The 14180-nt window shown below is 54.4% G+C and overlaps 5 protein-coding genes across 5 annotated transcripts; 2 read left to right on the forward strand and 3 right to left on the reverse strand.

Moving 5' to 3' along the window:
* Window positions 1-256: 256 nt before the first annotated feature.
* Window positions 257-3146, reverse strand: BDY24DRAFT_442053 (cytochrome P450). Its single transcript, XM_076644652.1, has 12 exons — window positions 2654-3146; window positions 2504-2569; window positions 2384-2410; window positions 2251-2303; window positions 1824-2138; window positions 1486-1748; window positions 1381-1414; window positions 1184-1310; window positions 1051-1116; window positions 716-972; window positions 583-642; window positions 257-495 (listed from the first exon to the last, which is right to left on the reverse strand). Exons 1-12 carry the CDS (start codon window positions 2949-2951, stop codon window positions 331-333), a joined length of 1731 nt encoding a protein of 576 aa, XP_076496103.1. The 5' UTR covers window positions 2952-3146; the 3' UTR covers window positions 257-330.
* Window positions 3147-3288: 142 nt separating this feature from the next.
* Window positions 3289-5824, reverse strand: BDY24DRAFT_391671 (uncharacterized protein). The gene is made up of 2 exons (XM_076640822.1): window positions 5243-5824; window positions 3289-5098 (listed from the first exon to the last, which is right to left on the reverse strand). Exons 1-2 carry the CDS (start codon window positions 5390-5392, stop codon window positions 3788-3790), a joined length of 1461 nt encoding a protein of 486 aa, XP_076496104.1. The 5' UTR covers window positions 5393-5824; the 3' UTR covers window positions 3289-3787.
* A 794-nt stretch (window positions 5825-6618) lies between these two features.
* BDY24DRAFT_391675 (NAD(P)H-dependent flavin oxidoreductase) lies at window positions 6619-8770 on the forward strand. Its single transcript, XM_076640823.1, has 11 exons — window positions 6619-6794; window positions 6883-6964; window positions 7167-7343; window positions 7405-7536; window positions 7618-7718; window positions 7798-7833; window positions 7919-8021; window positions 8112-8168; window positions 8251-8313; window positions 8421-8435; window positions 8523-8770. Exons 1-11 carry the CDS (start codon window positions 6741-6743, stop codon window positions 8690-8692), a joined length of 990 nt encoding a protein of 329 aa, XP_076496105.1. The 5' UTR covers window positions 6619-6740; the 3' UTR covers window positions 8693-8770.
* Window positions 8771-9289: 519 nt separating this feature from the next.
* Window positions 9290-10825, forward strand: BDY24DRAFT_442056 (uncharacterized protein; the record flags this gene model as incomplete). The annotated part of the gene is made up of 5 exons (XM_076644653.1): window positions 9290-9379; window positions 9575-9646; window positions 9782-9898; window positions 9984-10079; window positions 10157-10825. The coding sequence occupies 5 exons, from the start codon at window positions 9290-9292 to the stop codon at window positions 10823-10825; spliced, it is 1044 nt and encodes a 347-aa protein (XP_076496106.1).
* A 206-nt stretch (window positions 10826-11031) lies between these two features.
* Window positions 11032-14022, reverse strand: BDY24DRAFT_391676 (pentatricopeptide repeat-containing protein). The gene is made up of 2 exons (XM_076640824.1): window positions 13135-14022; window positions 11032-12973 (listed from the first exon to the last, which is right to left on the reverse strand). Exons 1-2 carry the CDS (start codon window positions 13792-13794, stop codon window positions 11141-11143), a joined length of 2493 nt encoding a protein of 830 aa, XP_076496107.1. The 5' UTR covers window positions 13795-14022; the 3' UTR covers window positions 11032-11140.
* Between the last annotated feature and the right edge of the window lie 158 nt (window positions 14023-14180).

Consider the following 14180-nt stretch of genomic DNA (forward strand, 5'->3'; position numbering starts at 1 on the left):
ATTAAAGCTCGATAGAATTGGGAGGGCGTTAGGGGGGGGACGAACGATCTTGGTAGAGCAGGTCAAGCATGAGAAACAAGGGATGGAGTCTGGGAGGTCGTGGTGCGTTGGAGCGGTGGAGGGGTTGGAGGAGGAAGAAGAGGGAGAGGAGGAGGACATGCTGGTTGGGAGGTGAACAGGCAGAGGGAAGAGGTTTCGAAGTCGAGGTAGTATTGATGCGATAGGCTGACTCTTTTCAAAAGTGGTTGCGTAGAAGGAAGGAACTGGTGACTCGACAGCGTCACTAGGTCTGCGAAGGTCTACTACCAGAAGTAAAGGCTCATCAATCAATCACTGAACGTCCTCCCACCTCCTTACCCTCATCCACGTCTCCCTCGGCCTCCTGGTGATCGTCTCGTTGACTTTGATCTCCTCAACGTCCGCCAGCTCGTCTGGGACTTGCTCGAGGAAGAAGGTCTGGTTCAAGAGAGCGAGGAAGAGCTTCAATTCCAAGATCTGTGTGAAGAGCCGGACGCGGAACGGAAACGAGGTTAGCCCTCGTTCGGAGGAGAAAGATTAGCAGAAGAAGAAAGCTAGACTTACAGCGAGGCGTATACCGTAGCATCCTCTCTGTCCTGTGGCGAAGGGAGCACTTGGACCAGCCTGGAAGACAAAAAGGAACGAGCACGACGCGTCGGTCTCTTCATCGTCGAGAAAGCGGGGAAAGCGTGCTCACCTTTGGGTTGAAGTTCCCATCGCTATCTAGCCATCGCTCAGGTCTGCACAAAGGGAAGAGGAGCCAGCTTTGGTTCATCGCTGAACGAGGAAACTGCTGAGAGACCCACCTGAACTCGTTCACTCCCTCCCTCTCCCAAGCACCCGATCCAACTCCCTTCTCGCCACCCTCCGTCGACATCCCAACCCTGCCGATCAAACACAGGATGTCGTGACCTTTTGGAACGACGTGTCCGCAGATCTCGACTTCTTTGAGAGCTGAAGAGAAGAGCAAAAGCGAACAAGATCAGCTCGTTGTCGTTCTCGACGCGACGCGACTGGTCAAAGACAACTCACTCTGCCGATAAACAGCGCATACCGTCTTTCCGACTCGGAGACACTCGTGGAGTACTGCGTCGAGGTCTGGGGAGAGAGGAGAGTCTTGAGTCAGCTCGAACGAGAGTGACGGGGCCGAAAGGATTGAACTCACAAGGTGTGGAAGTCTCGTGCATGTCCTCGAACGAGATCTCACGCTCAGATAGATCAGGAAGAGAGCGCAGAAGCTCGGTTCGTAGCTTGTGCTGTACTTCCGGATGTTGAGCGAGGTATCGAAGCATCTGGCGGAAGGAGAGAATTAAAAGTCAACCAAACTCGACGCGTCGACGTTCAAACCGCGTTGCAACTCACCCAAGCCATCGTCGCAGCAGTCGTCTCCTCTCCACTGATGGAGTCAGACCCAGAATAATATCAGTACACAGAAGGATGAAGAAGAGGATGTAAAGTAGAACTCACGCAACCAAAAACGTGAGCAACTCGTCTCTCACCTCTTCCAGCTTGAGCAGCCCTCGTCCCTCCGATTCCTCCTTCAACTCTTTCTCCAGCACCACATCAAGTAAGGATAACCCAGCGTCTCCACCTCGAATCCTCTTCCTCCCGTCCACAATCTTCGCGTCGATGAAGGATCGAATCGTTCGTTCAGCAGCTCGAAGCGAAGGAGAGAACGCCTTCTTGAGGATCCAACTGATGGAAGCGGAGATGTCTTCTGCTGGTATCGCCTATCAAAAAACGAACAACGTTCATCAAGATCAGCTTCAGATTGTGAAATGGAGAAAGCAAGCTGAGCAACGAACCTCAAAGTAGCGTTTCGACGCGACGGCAAGCTCGCTCATCCTGTTCGGAAACCCTCCGTCGTCCTTCCTACCAATGAGCTTGACCTCCTCGAGGGTCCCTCGAAGGGAATGGTAGCTCTCTCCGAATGCCAGATCGCTGATGATGTCCTGAGCGGTGAAGGCGAGATCCTGGTTGACCTCGAAGCAGTCGGATTTGAGAGGAGGAGACGTTGAAGTCGAGATTGAGGTCGAAGAGACGATAGATCGTTTGGTTTCCCATAAAAGAAGGAGAGTGCGAATGTGCAAGACCATGTTGGGGGTGACTCGACGAAGGTTCTGAAGGGTGGGACGAAGAGGAAGGCTTCAGCTCGAGAGTGCGACGCGAAGGGAAAACGCCCCTCGAACAGAAATCTTGAGCGTCTGGACTCGAGGATAATACGAGACGTACGTTATACGACATTGCGGGACCGAAGAGGATTCGATGGTGTCTCCACATCTTCCCTGGTCGAGTTTAGAGGCGAGAGAGAACGCAGAATCGTCAGGGGATGAGTCGCCGCGACGTTGAAGAGGAACGAGCTCACCGGCTGGAAGAGAGAGAGCTCCGAAGGCTTGAACAGCGAAGAGGGAAGAGGATTATTCGAATCAGCTCTACTTCGAGCTGTAGGAGAGCAAAAAGTGGCTGGGAGCAAGAGAGGACCAACGCGCAACGGTGGCAAAGACTTCGAGCGTCGCAGGAGCCCTGTCGAAGCTCGCTGTGTCTTTAAGGACTGCTCCACACCAACCGAAGCCATCGAAGAGTCAGCCTACGAGTATACACATCCACCGATTCTAGAAAAAAAGCCAGAACGAACTCTTCTCGACAGCTTCCGGATCAGAAACGACCAACGTCGGTTTCCCCAAACTCAACGGCCAGAAGAACTGATAGATGGGTCCCAACTTGATCGAAGCCTTCTCAAAGTAACTGTGAAACTGTCCTGTTTCCTCGAAGGACTTGAACAAAGGTCGTACGTCTCCGAAGAACCATTGAGTGCGTCCGAGACGAGGGATGAAAGGGAGAGGTTTGGGGATGAGGATCGAGTGGAGGAGGTTGAGGAGGAGGTAGAGAATGTAGGAGAGGGGTGCGAGGAGGAGGAGCGAGAGGAGAAGCATCGTGGAAAGGGAGGAAGGATAGGTTGGTCTTGGGACGGTGGTGTGGTTGGAGGAGAAGAGAAGGAAAGAAGCTCAACGAGGGGTGTCTCCACGTGCTCCGCCAGGGGTTGATTTTCCCGTCGGTTTTGAAGGTTTTGAAGTCGACCATGATTGCAGTGAGGCTGCTGAAGAAGAGCAGGTTCTCGTAGACGAGACTGGAATCGAGTCGTCGAGTCGTCGAGCCTTCCGCTGTCTTCGTCGAAGCACACGACCGTTTCTTGCTCTCGAAGCTTGCCAGAGGAGAAGACCTGATAGGTCGTTATAAATGAAAAGAATCAGGAACTCGTCGTTAAGGTAAGCAACAACCGGGAAAGTAAGCGAGAGGGAGAAAGGCAAGAGTGCAGAGGAGAGAGTCGGAGGGAGGGAGGGAGGGAGGGAGGGAGAGGCGGCGTGGGAGGGAGAGAGCTAGGGAGAAAAAGCTGAGCGAGCGATAAACGAGTCGTGAGTGTGTGGGGGGGATATGCTAAAGTGTGGTAGGAAGGGGTGCAAGATGGCGTGAAGGGAGGGAAGGGGGAAAGATATGCTACGATAAGGGGGAGGAGGGGATCGTAAGAGCAGGAGGGCAGAGGAGCGTAATGCAGAGTGAACGAAGGTGGAGGGTGAGATAGTTAAGGGCAAGAAAAGGCTGAAACGAGAAGAGAACGCTATGAAAAGAAGTAGAGCAAAGATCGAAGGTGGGTAAGGTAGGGGTGTAGGAAAGGGAAGAGGAGCACGAAAGAAGAACGACGCGACACGAAACTCTAGGCAAGTCCGAGAAACTGAAGACCCATCTAAGAAAGCGCTACTCCATCACCGCACTAGCTCGACCCAACACTCCTATCCTGCCCTCCCGACGCCCATCGACTGACTCTGAAACCTCCAGCAATCTCTCCCAACTCCTTCCCCAGCCCTTCCCACTCCGCGACGGCTCCTCCGTCGTCCGAGGCGACGAGACTTGTATCGGCCGTTGAAAATCCTTCGTCCATTCCCCAGTCGCTGGCCGAGCTCGCTGACGAGCAATCAGGAGAGTAGAAGAACCCCTCGATCTCATCCGTCGTTCGACTTCCCGTGCTGGAACATTCCGAGTCCTCGCGATGTAGGGAATGGCGAGGTCGATGGTAAGGAGGAGTGGAGGTCGTAGAGATAGCGATGGGGAAGGAGGAGGAGGTTGGGAAGTATTCCGAGTCGTCCGAGACCGTTGAGGGCTGGAACGAACGACGAGAGTCGGTGAGGAGCGAGACGGGGAAGGAAGAGGCGGGTCGAGGAGTTGAAGAGTGGATCGTCCTTTCCTCCGCGTCGTCGTCTCCTCCGTCTTCGATTTCCGAGTCCGGTGGCGATCTGGCAGCGAAGGAGAAGATGGAGAAGTGGTTGGGAGGAGAAGAAGAGGACATCGAGGCCAAGGACATGGGTGAGGCCGGAGAGCCAAGGACGGAGGAGGAAGGAGGTGGTGAGCTTGAAGTCGAGGATGCGAGCAGGAGGAGTCGATCTCGAAGAGCTGTGGGAAGGGATTCCGTTTGGGTTTGGAGCCATTGAAGTCGACGAGCGGCGGTAGGGGAGCAGGACGAGGAGGGTCGTCGGGTAGGGCCAGGCGTGGGAGGTTGACGTTTCGACGAGGAGGGAGAGGCTGAGTGGCGAAGGAGGAGAGTTGACGGAGCTGCAAGAACGTGCAAGGAGTTCGAGTCGTCAGATCCTGAAGGTCCAAGCTCGTTCCGGGTGCGTTCGGAGGAGGAACGAGGAGCAGCCGGTATGGTAGATAGAGAAAAGAACGAACCTTCTCGATGATCGTCGCTCGTCTCTCCTTCTTCTTCGACCTCTCCTCCCTCCTCTTCGTCGTCTTCGGCATCCAAGGTCCAGCACCTAAACATGTTCCTTCCACCACTCTCCCTATCCTCTACCGCGTCTGATCCCTCGTCCTCCTGGCCGTCCTCCCAAAAGACCTCCTCTCCGTCGTCTCTTCCTGCTCCTGCTCCTTCCGTTCCATCGTCCTCGTCCTGACAGCTTCGCTCCTCTCCATCAGAGTCGAAGCATCTCTCTCCTCGTCCAGGGAGCGTGCAAGATCGTTCTTCTTCGGAGGGAGGTTCAATGGGGGTTCGGTCGTATTCTGCTTGCGAGTAGGTCGTGTGGGTTGACTGGTCGAGGGGAAAAAGAGATGGAATCAAAGGCGAAGAAGGAAAAGAGGGAGGAGGTCAGTTCATCGTTCGAAAAGCGAAGGAGGGAGACTGGAGAGAACGAGCCAGGCCGTCGGGAAAATCGACGAAACGGATGGAACTCACTGCAAACAGTTCTGGGGAAGCGAAGGGACAAGGGAAGCGGACTCTCTTGGGAGGAGAGAGGAACGGAAGGTCCAGGACGGAAGGAGTACGCGACAACGTCGTTCCAGAGTCGGAGGAGGAGGAGGAAGATCGAAAGAGGAGACAAGGCATGGTTGATGAAAGTGGGTGTTTTAGGTGTTGAAGGGAAGGGCGAGGGAAGGAGGAGGAGGAAGGAGGTGGGAGGAAGGTGGTTCAAAGGGGGCTGTTGCTGCTTTGAGAGCGAATCGAGGTTGCTATATTAGGGTTCGGGGTGAGATTACTGTTCCATAGCTGCTGAGAGGGAAGAGGAGGTAGGAGGTGGGAGGATCCTAGGGTGAAGAGAGGGAGGAAGGGAGGAGGAGAGGGAGAGAGGGGTGGTGGTGTTGTTCGGGAAAGAAAGGAGGAGAGGGAGAGGGAGGAGCAAAGAAGGGGAGAGCTGTTGCGTTCCTGCTTGTGGTAGAAGGGCAAAGAGACCGTTTGGACGACGAGAACGACGACAAAGACGAGCACCCGCCTCCTGAAGAGACGTAGAAAGAAGAAGGGAAGAAAGGGAGGAAGAAGAGGAGCAGGAGGGAGGAGGAAGTAGTTTGGAGGGAAAACGAAGGAAGGAAGATCCTTGATGAATCAAGTGAAAAGCGGAGTCTCTCTCTCCAGGCCCCTAAAACAGCCCTTTTTCCTCGCCTTTTTCTCAGAGAAGCGATACGGTGAATTTGCAGGGTTCTTCGTTGTCCATAGGAGGAGAGTCAAGACTGCTCGGAAATTTGCAGGGAGAACACTGGAAGGAAGGAAGACAGGGTTCGTTTGCCTCCGTTGGGGCTGTTCCGCCTTGAGGCATTTTTCTCTCCCCAACCATGACCTTTTCTGAAGATTTTTGAAAACGAGTTGTGTCTCCTTACATTCAGGTAGGTTCTGGAGAAGTTTCAGGGACATAGAACTCGTTTCGTAGAACAAGCTGCAGGGAAAGAACGCGACTAAATGAGCGCCCGACGCGTCAACAACCTGTTTGCTCTGTACTGAAAGCGAACGAAGGGAACGAAGGGAACTGATAGAGTATATACCTCTCGCCTAAAGTTATGAAGTTTTCAAGTCTACCTGGAAGGTTTTCAGTCGTAAGAAAGATCTTTGAAAAGGCAAGAAAGAGCGCTCGTTGAAGCCAGGAAGACCCGACCTGCCTTCCCCCTGCCTCGTCGTTCTCCTCACTTCCTCTCCCCGATCCTATTGAATTGGTCGAGATATCAACCTTTTCCCTTCGACTTATCTGCTCTTTCAGTAGAAATTGTAACTTTTCCTTCAAAAACTCCAAGGGAACCCGAGTCTCACACGTGAGGCACCCCCTCTCTTCCGGTTCAGCGCTTTCTCTAACCGACCTTCAGCTCTCCCTTGCCTTCCCTTTCCAGCCCACTAACCATCACCCAGCTCTCAAGCACAAACCTTCTCCCCAACTACATCAACCCCCATCTTCAACCTCGAACCTCCCAAGATGATCTCTACACAATTGACGGAAGCTCTAGGGATCCGAGTTCCCATCGTCCAAGTGAGCTCGTCCTCCCTTCTCTCTCTCGCCTCTCTCTGCGAGCGTCGAAGCTGACCAGATACTTTTTTCTGTCGTGTTTCGCGAACAGGGTGGTATGCAATGGGTTGGACTCCCTCGTCTCGTTGCTGCTGTCAGTGAAGCAGGAGGACTCGGGATGCTGACCGCCCTAAGTGAGTGAGCTCTCTCGTTCCTCCTCCTCCCCTTTGCTTCCCTCCTCTTCTCTCTCCCCCCCCCCCATCGTCGCTCCCTCGCCCGTTGTTCCTCTCTCTCTTGGAGATTCCCCATACTATCGAACCTCAAAGCTAATCCAGAAAAAGCATGTTTCTAATCCCTCGTTTCTCTTTCGCTCTCGTTCCTCTCCTCTCTCCTCAGCCCAACCAAGTCCGGACGCTCTTCGTGTAGCTATCAAGGAGACCCAAGCTCTCACCAAACGACCTTTCGGAGTCAACATCACCATCCTCCCTTCTATCACTCCTCCTGATTACGCTGGATACGCTAAGGCTGCTGTCGAGGAGGGTGTTCGAGTGTTCGAGACGGCCGGAAACAATCGTGAGTCGCGAGCTTCGGTTCCTCCCCTTCCTCGACTGACCTCGTCCCTCTCCTCGTTCAGCTGGACCTCTCATCAGGTACCTCAAGTCTCAAGGATGCTACATCATTCACAAGTGCACGACGATTCGACATGCTCTGTCTAGTGAGAAGGCTGGGGTTGATTGCCTTTCGATAGACGGGTTTGAGTGTGCCGGTTCGTCCCTCTCTCTCAGAGTTCTGACCAGGGAGACGAAGCTTCTGGCATGAAACTGACGAGCTTCTCTCGCTTCTGAAGGTCACCCTGGAGAGCAGGATATCGGGGGGTTGGTTCTGCTTGCGAGAGCTGCTCAAGAGCTCAAGATTCCGTTCATCGCGTCTGGAGGTTTCGCTGACTCTGTGAGTTCTTCTCTTCTTCGCCTTCCTTCTCTATTTCTTCGAGTTGGATCCTGACGCTCATCTTCGCATCCCTCTTTAGCGTGGTCTTCTCGCGGCTCTTTCCCTTGGAGCAGCTGTTCGTCTTTCTTCCTCTTTTCTTCGTCGCTCTTTCCGCGTCGAGCTCACTCTCTTCCTTTCCTTTGCCCGTCCCTCAATGACAGGGAATCAACATGGGAACCAGATTCATGTGCACCAAGGAGTCCGAGATCCATCAGAACATCAAGGACGTCATGGTCAAGTCGACGGAGGCCGATACAATTCACAGTTCGTCTCTTCTGCTCCTCCCTCTGCTCTTCGACGGCCATTTCTCCCCTCTCAGAAGTTGACATGGCTCATCGCTTTCTTCGGTCGTAGTCTTCCGAACTCTGAACAACACGGCGAGGGTTTATCGAAACCGGATCGCTGAGCAAGGTTCGTTTGGACCTCTCCGTCGCAACTCGAACCGATCGACTGTAGCTGACATCGAATTCGCCTCTTGTTCACTTTCAAATAGTCGTTGCCCTGGAACGAAGACCTGGAGGAGCCAAGTTCGAGGATTTGAGGGAGCTCGTCTCTGGTTCGTTCCATCTCTTCTCCTCCTTCGCCACGACGCGTCACGCGTCTTTCTTTCCCAAACTGGCTGACCCTTCTTCTCTCCTCTTCAAACCTATCTGCGTGTCACAGGAGCTAGAGGCAGACGTACGTTCCTTCCGCCTCCTTTCTCTCTCCTTCCTTCGTCGCTGACCTTCGTCTTTGCTTTCTCCTCTCCCCTCCTCTCCCTGTCAGTCGTCTACACCACCGGAGATCCCAACGCTGGAGTCTGGTCGGCTGGAATCTCGATCGGTCTCATCAACGACATTCCTTCGTGCCAGGAACTCATCAGTCGGATGGAGAGGGAGACGGAGGAGCACATCGCTGGGTTGGGGAGACTCATCAAGACGAACGCGAAGCTTTGAGCTGGGTGGACCGTACCTTTTGCTTTGATTGTTATATACCCCTCACTCTTCTATGACGCATGGATATTGAACGGAGAACTTGTGTGCTTCAGCTTCGGATAAGAGGGAAGCTGCCGGGGCTGGAGTCGACGCGTCTTCTTAAGTTCTCTTCTCGACTCTCTCCTTCCAAAGCCCACCAAGGAGAAGAGGTGTCATCGAAGAAAGAAGGTTGGAAGGTGAAAATTTGTCAGCGAACCTTAAACTTCAAGCTCGGAAGGACCGATCAATCGAGCAAACGGTTCGGTCCCGATCGAAAGTTTCTCTGATCCGTCTTTTTCTTCTTCTTCCTCTGGAAAATCTGCTCTTCTCGCGTTGGGAATGATCCCTTCAGACCGTCTCTCCTCTTTGAGCATCAACCGCATCAGTCCAACTCTCGACCCAACCTTTTTCTCTCCCCAAAGGACGAACGAACGAACAAAACGGAAAAGACAACGCGCGACGCGTCTTCCCCCCCCCCCCCTCCTGCTCGCCATGTATCCCTGCTATACACTCTGGATCATATTGAAGCCTGCCCTCCGCAACGACGTTCCTGTAGTCTTCCGCATCCTCTTCGAGCTTATGCTCGTGGGATGGTATATCGAGGAAGAGGGGACGCCTTGGCCGGTAATCTTCAGAGCTGTAAGGGAATTTGGTCTGGAAATCTTCATCGTGAGCCCATTTTCCATCTTTACTGTCTCGTCCTCGTCCGTCTTCTGTTGCGGAAGGAAGAAAGGGTAGAGGAGCAGAAGGCGAGCAAGCCTCTCCCGCTTTGCTCGAGCTCCTCCTCCCTCCTCCTTGCCCTCTTTCCTTCAAACGCTCACCATCCTCGATGATTCGAACTGATCATATTCTCGCTTCTCACAGACTCTCTACTGCACCTCCTTCGGCTTCTTGAGCGCTCTTATCTTTTGGCCTCTGGATGCTCTGCGAGCTCTCGTGAGTCTTCCTCCCTCGATGCGGAGCTCGAGCTCAACTTTCCTCCTCCCTCCCCTCCCTTCCTCTTCCTCTTCCGTTCTCGATCTTCCTCTCCTCTCTCCTTTACTGACTCCATTCTCTTTCTTCACTCTCCAGAAATCTCGAAGTCTCATTGAGCTCGTTCGAGGGACTGGGAGCTGGTCCGTGAACCTCTGGAGGACGAGCAAGGGGTGGACGGGCGACGCTCGAGCGAACTACTGGGATGCTGCCGAGGTGAGTCTCTTCTCTCTCACGTTTTGGAGCGTCGATATTCTAAGAGCTGACCTCTCCCTTGTCTGTGCTGGCTTTTCTGCATAAGGAGCTCGCTACAAAACAAGAAAACACCGACTTCGACTTCTTCGTCTCTCTCCTCCCTGGCGCCTTTGGAGCTCCTTCGATGGAGATCAAACTTGTTGTATGTGTGGATTGTTTACTCTATGTTTCAGACTTTCTGAGAGTACAGTGTGCTGACGCTCTCTGTTCTTCCACTAGGCCTTCGACGTCCGCCCCCTCCTCGACACCATTCCCGAAGACCTCGAATCCGAACTGCCCCAGGTCACCCCTCCTCCTCCTCAAGAAGACCTCGTCGTCGAATCTCCGGCGCTCATCCCGATACCAAATCTCGCTCTCGAGACTCCTCCTCCTCCTCCCAAATCCACTCGATCAAAACTCTTCCAGCGACGCGTCCGAACTCCTCGTTTCGTCTGCCCTCCCCACCAACTCCCTCAGCTCTTCAACACCAAAACCGGAGAGTACGGAGACGATCAAACCGTCAAGGTCCCCAAGCTCGCCATCTACGCTCTGGCAGCTTTCATCGTTCTCGCTCCGACGATTCAGTTTGTTTGTGGGCCTGGGTTCGCCGAGAGGACGAACGAGGACGGAGAAGTCAAAAAGGATAGGAGTTTGGGTGGATGTGTGATGAGGATGAAGAGGAAACTAGAGAACGTCGGAGGGAGAGGGAAGAAGGCTGGGGAGGTCCAAGAAGAAGAGGAGGAGGAAGTTGAGGAGGTGGAGGCGACCGAGGAGCTTGTCGGTTACGTCGTTAGTTACGAGGGAGCGAACGAGGATGAGGAGACGACGGTAGTCGGACATTTGGTTCAAAAGATGGAGGACGAGAAAGTCAGGTTGGATACCATCGAGGAAGAGAACGAGGGGATTTAAGGTCGAGGTCGTTTAGCGACCGTATTTGGTTTTGTTCCTGGCTTCGTTTTGTATCCTTCATGTGATATCTATTTATCGTTGTTGTTTCTTTCAACCTATTCATATTTACTTCTTAAATCTCTCACCCTTCGAGAGTCTGTCGTGCACTCGAAGAGGAGAACGGAAGCGTCGAGTCGCGTCCTTTCAGTTTCTCGCACCTCCCGCGCTACGAGAGAAGTCTCGTTCAATACTGAACTCTCAACCGCAACTTAAACAAAAACAACAGAAGCGGCAACGGACTAGATTTAACCATCCTCCGATCTACTCTACTCAAAACTACTCCTTCCAAAGCAACCCATCCTTCCCCGTGTTCAAACTCCTCCAAACCGTCCCTCCAGGCTCCATCACCTCCACCGGCTGACCCAATCTCCTCGTCCCCAACGCCTCTGACTCCTTGGTCCTTCCCCTCTCTACATCCTTCACATCGAACCCTCCCCCACCAGGACTCGCACCCCCTCGAATCTCCAGATGACTTCCCTCCACCTTCTTCCTCAACTGCTCCTTCAAGTACGCCCAATCTCGACTCTGAGTGTTCCCCCACGTGTCGGCCTGCATCCCCACGTCCAAGCATCGTCCGAACGTCTGAACGAGCTTCCGTTGGTAGAACTGACGGTTGGCGGTTGCACGGGTGACGACCTGGGGTTTGGTGTAACCGAGGGATTTGAGCGGGATGTCCTCGAAGTTCCTGGGATCGCTGGAGCCGGTGATCTTGAGAGTGGGAGGTTTAGAGGTTTGGTAGTCTGCCGGGTGAGGATCGAGGAGTTCGAAGGAGGTGAGGGAGTAGAAGGCGGTGGCGAGTCGAAGCGCTTCTCGAACGCAAGGGGTTTTGGGTTGGGAGTCGAGGGCTGTGACGAAGAAGGCGGAGAGGAGACGAGCGTCGGGAGGGAAGAGTTGTTTTCGGGGGGAGATGGAGACGATTTTGGCTTTGGGAGGAGCGGTGGGAGCGAGAGATTTGGCTCTGGGTTTGGGTTCGGATGGGGAAGTGGTGAGGGAGGTAGAGTCGGAAGAGGTGGCTTCCTCGGTGGAGGTGGTAGGAAGATCGGTGGTAGAGGTGGGAAGGGGAGAGAGGGAGGAAGATGCGTCCTCGAGACCGAATTCCGACGGAGGAGCAGCGAGGGCAGCGAAGTTGGTGTTGGGAACGATCTTCGCAGGCATGATCGCCGACTCCTTGACTCCTGTCGTGAACTTGAAGATCTCGACTGCCCTCTCCCAGTCGACTGACGTCGCACAGGCCTCCATGGCGATGTGGTAGGAATTGAGGTTGGGGAACGCGTTGGGGGCTGATTTTTGTCGAAGGAACGTCCAAGCCATGTCGGCGGAGGGGAGAGCGACGCAAGCGGCGAGAGCTCGGTTGAGATGAGTGGTAGTGAGCATCGAGCGGACGGCGTTGGGTTGTTTGGGGTCCGAGAAGTGTTTGTAGAGCTTGACGGCTTCGTTGGGACGGTCGAGGGTGAGGATGAGGTTGAAGAAGGTTTCGAGGGAGTGCTCTTCGGGAGGGAATTTCTGATCCTCCTTGACTGCTGGGACGACGACCTGAGAGGAAGTCGGTTTCGACGCCGACGATTCGTTCAACCACTTGAGGAGAGGAACCGAGACCGATTCGGGAAGGACGAAGTAACTCGTCGCGATCCTCAACGCCAACTCCTTGTCCTCCCTCTTCTCTCCCTTCAAGAACAGCCTCATCACCATGGCCAACAACCTCGTGTCGATCTTCAGCCCCGTCCTTCCCATCACCGAATCCACCAATCCCTTCCACAGGATCTTCCCGTCCTCAATCGCCTCCGGCACGTCCTCCCTCTTGACCAGTCCGTTGAACATCGCCGTCCAAGCGAGGGTATCCGGAGAAAGAGGTCCTCTCGGAGGTAGGTCTTCCCAAACTCGCTCCATGATGTCGTAGCGTCGAACTCGGGCGAGGAAGGCGAGGTAGGCGTTGAGAGGGTAGCCGGTAGCTGGGTACTCGTGAGGGTTGGCGTTCGAGAGGGTGGTGATGGTTGTGTAGAGGGAAGCGGCGATGGTGAGGGATTGTTGAGTGGCTGGGTAGGTAGCTGGAAGGTGGGAGAGGAGGATGGAGAAGGTTCGGTCGGAGGGTTTGATGTTTCGTCGTTTCATCTGAGGAAGAAAGAAGGGGAGAAAAGGGTCAGCTCGAGTCGCGTCGTCGTCCTCCTTCCCTCCTTCCTCCCTCTATCCCATCCAACACTCCACAGTTCTCGCCTCTCGAGAGACAAACCTGGTCCGTCCCACGAGCAATCAACGACATATCTCAAACTCACCTCGTTGTAAAACCCAACCGCCTTCGTCCACCTCTCGTTCCTCAACGCGATCGACATCAACGTGTTCCACACTCCGGAATTATCCCCAACAACCCCAGGAGCAGCCAAGACCCTCTCGTACGCATCGTCCAACGTCATATGACCCTCCTTCGTCGCAGCCATGAGATGTATCGACAGCGATCTCGGCGACTCGTAGTGTTCCGACGTCGTCGCCGTCTTCGACCTCCTCTCGTGGCGACCTCCTGCCGAACGAGGTTTCTTGTAGTCCTTGCCGACTCCTCCGTCCAAAGGTCTCGACGACGAGTACGACGACGATCCTGATGCTCCTCCGTGTCTAGGGTTGGGCGTGCTGGTGTCGTACCTCTCCTCGTCGATGGCGTCCTTCTTCCTCTGCACCCATTTCGGAACTCCTCCCGACACTCCCCCCTTGAAGAACCTGACCTTCTTGAACCCAGCCTCTCTAGGGTTCCAAGGTTCCTCTCCAGGAGCGTGAGCAGATGTCCAGCCGTCCTTGTCCTTCCTTCCCGTCGGTCCAGCTCCTTCTCCTCTTCCTTCTCCTGCTGCTCGAGTCGGAGGAGAGAAGGAAGCCGCCGCTTTCCTCCCTGGGAGACCGTAGACTCCCTTCTTCTTGTAAGAAGCGGGAGGAGGCCATACGGACATGGTTTCCGGATGAAGAGAGGTCTGACGAGGAGGACGAGAAGGAGAAGGAGGACCTTGAGACCGAGGATCGTCTGGATCGACTCCGCCACGGATTCCTCTGACGACTCGTCTTTGGAAGGAGTTGAGGGGAGGATCCGAGAAGGCTGAAGTTGGAGTGGTGGAGTGCAGAGGGTGGGAAGGAGAGGAGGAGAAGGAGCGAAGGCGAGGGAGGGAGGAGGGAAGGAGGAGGGAAGAGGAGGAGGAGGAGGAGGAGGAAGAAGAAGGTCGAAGGACGAGGGTGCGAGTACAGCGGCTGGAAAGCATGGCTGACTGGAGAGTGTGGAACGCGGATGTAGGGGAAGAGGTGATAGAGAGAGTCTTGGAGAAAAGACCAAGGTGGCGGGTGG

This window comes from Mrakia frigida, assembly GCF_051309035.1.
Source record: "Mrakia frigida strain ATCC 22029 unplaced genomic scaffold BDY24scaffold_18, whole genome shotgun sequence".
Taxonomy (NCBI): Eukaryota; Fungi; Basidiomycota; class Tremellomycetes; order Cystofilobasidiales; family Mrakiaceae; genus Mrakia; species Mrakia frigida.

Coding starts and splice junctions, on each gene's coding strand:
- BDY24DRAFT_442053 (XM_076644652.1), bottom strand. CDS start 2,951: ATGCTTCTCCTCTCGCTCCTCCTCCTCGCACCCCTCTCCTACATTCTC. Junction 2,570..2,653: donor TCCGGAAGCTGTCGAGAAGA/GTTCGTTCTGGC, acceptor GGTGTGGAGCAG/TCCTTAAAGACACAGCGAGC. Junction 973..1,050: donor ATGCGCTGTTTATCGGCAGA/GTGAGTTGTCTT, acceptor TCTTCTCTTCAG/CTCTCAAAGAAGTCGAGATC.
- BDY24DRAFT_391671 (XM_076640822.1), bottom strand. CDS start 5,392: ATGCCTTGTCTCCTCTTTCGATCTTCCTCCTCCTCCTCCGACTCTGGA. Junction 5,099..5,242: donor CTTCCCCAGAACTGTTTGCA/GTGAGTTCCATC, acceptor CCCCTCGACCAG/TCAACCCACACGACCTACTC.
- BDY24DRAFT_391675 (XM_076640823.1), top strand. CDS start 6,741: ATGATCTCTACACAATTGACGGAAGCTCTAGGGATCCGAGTTCCCATC. Junction 7,344..7,404: donor CGAGACGGCCGGAAACAATC/GTGAGTCGCGAG, acceptor CTCCTCGTTCAG/CTGGACCTCTCATCAGGTAC. Junction 8,022..8,111: donor GGAGGCCGATACAATTCACA/GTTCGTCTCTTC, acceptor CTTCGGTCGTAG/TCTTCCGAACTCTGAACAAC.
- BDY24DRAFT_391676 (XM_076640824.1), bottom strand. CDS start 13,794: ATGTCCGTATGGCCTCCTCCCGCTTCTTACAAGAAGAAGGGAGTCTAC. Junction 12,974..13,134: donor CGGTTGGGTTTTACAACGAG/GTGAGTTTGAGA, acceptor TTTCTTCCTCAG/ATGAAACGACGAAACATCAA.